At 38.9% G+C, this 3844-nt stretch overlaps 1 protein-coding gene across 1 annotated transcript; it reads left to right on the top strand.

Annotated features, from left to right (window-relative positions):
• The first annotated feature begins 314 nt into the window (after positions 1 to 314).
• On the top strand, positions 315 to 944 carry gemin7 (gem (nuclear organelle) associated protein 7). Its single transcript, XM_079465467.1, has 2 exons — positions 315 to 380; positions 473 to 944. Exon 2 carries the CDS (start codon positions 475 to 477, stop codon positions 856 to 858), a length of 384 nt encoding a protein of 127 aa, XP_079321593.1. The 5' UTR covers positions 315 to 380; positions 473 to 474; the 3' UTR covers positions 859 to 944.
• The last annotated feature ends 2900 nt before the right edge of the window (positions 945 to 3844 follow it).

Below are 3844 nucleotides of genomic sequence, written 5' to 3'. Positions count from 1 at the left end.
TATCAAGTTCATTTTAAACCAAGACAATAAAATAATAAATTAAAAAACGCTTTGTTTTTTCGTAAGGCTATATATTTTGGGATTTCAAATTGGATATCTAATGAATGGAAGATACCCTGATTTCCAATAAACCAGAAGTTAACTGTAACTCTCTTGTCAATTGGAAAAGTAAATCGGTAGTAATTCGGTTTCTTATATTCGGTTCTTATATATTATTCGGTTTCCTAACTGTTCAAAATGTAAGATGGAATCTATCAAAAACGGTGCCTATAAAACGCTTTTAATTTGTAATTGACCTTTATTTTGAAAATCGCAATGCTTTTCCGGTTTAACGTTGTGCTCTCTCAAAGTGGCATATGTTTGCTGAACAAATGCGCGAGGTACGTAGTAACGACTTTTAATTGTAGCTATTTTCACATTATTGGTCTATTTTTCCTTATTCAAGGTGATAATACGTTTATGATTTAAACAGGCATGAGTTTGAAACCTCCAGTGGGTGTGTTGCGATTGCCCAGAGGTCCTGAACCGAGGAGCCGCGGGTTTGACCGAAGCTCCCCGCGTTTTATCGCTCTGTGTCCCACATCCATCCCATCTTCAGCAACAACAGATCCCGGGATAGAGGAGGAGCAGCGAGTACGATCAGAGCTGCGGGAGAGATTTTTACGGACACTGTTAATGATGACAGACAAGCCAGTTCAGTTCCACATGTACGAGAAAGTGCAGGTCCGAGCGAGGTTTGGGATCTCGGATATAGACATCTTGAACTTTCAGGTGTCGGATTTGGAGACTCCTCTTGGTGTGCAGAAAGAAGCACTGGTGAGGTGTCAGGATGTGATCTCGTGCTCCTTTGAACTGTAAATAATTGGAGATTGGACTCGTCTTCATATCGTCCACAAGAGGGCGCTGGGTTCATTGGTTTTCATGTTAATAAACGTTTGCAATATTTGGAACTACATTTGTATGCGCGTTATTGTCCTCTACTTATTATAAATATTGAGCTGAACATTATCTGCACAGTTTTTCATTGCATAATATTGATGTATATTTGGATACACGGGAACAAGGACTACTTATAATTGATATGTCTAAATAGAATAGCTGTACAACGAAATGTTGGCTCTCACAATAGAAGTGCACATAATAAACATACAAACAAATGTACATTTAGTAAATGTAAACAATTGCAGAGAATCTTAACAGCAAATGGGAAAAATGTGCTCATGTAACCGTTATAAATACAAAAGCAATAGTGCAAATGCAGCAGATACGTACAGTAGTGATTGGAATATTAATTAATATAGAGAATGCAAATGAATAAATAATACTGAGTACAGTTTATTGCAAAGCTTCACCAATAGCTACGCGAGTAGTGAGTGTATGGCCCATAGTGTCCACACCTTAAAGCTTGTGAATAGTGATTGTTACTATTAATTGGAGTTCAGTTCTGAGATGGGACAGGAGTAAAAACCAGTGATTTTCTGTGCCGAGGTAATAACTTTCCAAAGCTTTTTTCTACCAGAATGCCATGAGAAAGTATTCTTCCAACTGAGCAGTGGTAAAAGGACACAGGAGACAGGTTAGTTTTCCTCAGCATCCTCAGAAAGTACAGCCATTGCATAATGGGACATAATGTTGACAGACCATGTGAGGTCCTGGGATATGTGTGTGCTACGAAATGTTTTAATCACTAAAATTGATTGAAATCAAATCTGTCTTCTAAGTTATATTGCATCACTCGTTGTTTTTATATTAATGCCTTTGGCAGACGTTTTTATCCAAAACGACTTACATTGCACTATCCTATACATTTGTTTCTAAGTATGTGCAATCCCCTGGAACCGAACCCACGGCCTTGTTAACGCCATGCTCTTACCACTGAGCTACAGGAAAGCTTTTTCCAAGTTCTGGATAGATTTGTTTGTATTGTGCATTTTGGCAAAGTTGGAATGCCGCTGTATTGTCCAATCAGCATCTAGGACATTCATATATATGAGTACTTATGACATTGAATCAGTTGTTCTTTTGCCACCAAAACAAACTTTTTTTGTGCTTTCTAATGTTAAATACAAGTTTATCATCGGTCCACCATCACAAACACAAAATTGCATATTGTACAATACTGCAACCTACTGTTGCATGAATGATCCATTGTGATTTTAGCATTTTCCCTATAATGCTCAAATTAGTCATCCATTTGAGTTCAGAAAATGTTTTTCAAGGGACAGGACTTTATGTTTGTTGTTCCTCTTCTAATGGAAAAGAGAACATCAATGACATTCAATCTTCCTAAAAGCTACGAGGTTGTTTACGCATGCCAGAGTTTTATTAGAGTATCATTAGACATTGTTCAATCACTGTCCCTTTGTTGTACAAGTTACCCTGGCAGAGGCGATGTGGGTGATGACTCATGTCTGCTGCCCCTGAAATACTAAAGAGAGAAAGATCCTGTTTTGTCGTCAGAGCTCTCAGTGATTCAATCAGGAAGCTTACAAGGACACGCAATGTTAATTTCATATTTCAAATCATGAACCGTACCTGCTCGAGTCGTTTTACTCACCTGGTAGCCTTGAGTAATCATGTTTTGAGATTCGGATGTGTGACCTCTTACGTAAGCTTTTCATTCATTCATAAATGTTTCATTGAATGCGAAAAGGTACAAGTGAAGGACTAATGGAGTGAAAGTGAATTTTGTGTGGACCGTTTGTCAGTTTTAGACTGCTTTACATGATTTGTAATGTATGTGAGACATTAACACATTGGAGATTTTTATGAAAGTAATCTGGAAAAGTGTGTTATGAAAGATCAAATATTTTTGGCGTAGTCATAGTTGGACCTATCGTTTAAGGATGCGGCCCATTTTTTCCACAATAGTATATTAATATAATTTTAACTACGAATAAAACAACAAATTACATTTTTGACATTTTTTAGTTCACAAGCATCAGAGTAGCAACATTCTTGCACACTGTAGGTACAAAAAGTATCTCTGAATTTTTTGCATTTATTGTCTGCAGCCTCTACACTTCCAGCAAGAAAACATCCCTGCAAGAGTGTGTTTGTGTCAGCGATGGTACAAGAATCTGCCCTGTCCAGCGGCATTGGCCAGCAGGAAGCACATTCCAGTCCGTCCTGTTTGCGGCCCTCTCTCTCTTCCTGCCAGGCGCAGAAACATGTCTGTGGTATCTTACAAAAATAAACCACACGGACCCTTAATCATGGCCCGCTACTGCCCCTGTGGCCCTCTTCTGAACCATCTTTTATAATGAACTAGCTGAACACTCAGGTCGTAATTCTGCATGTTGCTCAACCCGGGGCATCCTGGAGAGAGCAAATGGGGAATGTGGTCCCCTGTCCTCTCATGAGAGGGGGAGAATAAGATTTATCCTAATGATGGGCCTGGGGGTCAGATAGTCCCCCTGTCCCCCATTCCTCAATGTTTTTAGCAGCAATGATGGTTTGTATCTGCAGGATGCATTGGCATCAGATGATCGATGGGAAATCTATTTTTAAGCCTTTATCACATTCACTGTCATCTGCTATCAGGTGCCATCTGTCGTCCTGCATCAGACCCTTTGTTATCAGCTTGCATCTATTTGTGTATTCATTGTGTATAATTCATCTTGGTTTGTGAGAAGCGTGCAAATGTTTTAAATAGTTTCTTCCATGCGACTGACACAACAGGTGACTTCTTCAGAACAATTCCGAGTTCCCATGAAGGCTTTGAAATGTGGATATTTTTTAATGCGATCCTGCCATTAGATATCAGCATCCCTTCTCACTTGTTTCCCTGCAAAGTAACAACAGAGATCAAATTCTATGTGTAGTAACATACAGACTACATTAA

The sequence above is a fragment of the Barbatula barbatula genome (assembly GCF_947034865.1).
Source record: "Barbatula barbatula genome assembly, chromosome: 10".
Taxonomy (NCBI): Eukaryota; Metazoa; Chordata; class Actinopteri; order Cypriniformes; family Nemacheilidae; genus Barbatula; species Barbatula barbatula.
This window is presented reverse-complemented; position numbering and strand designations above follow the sequence as displayed.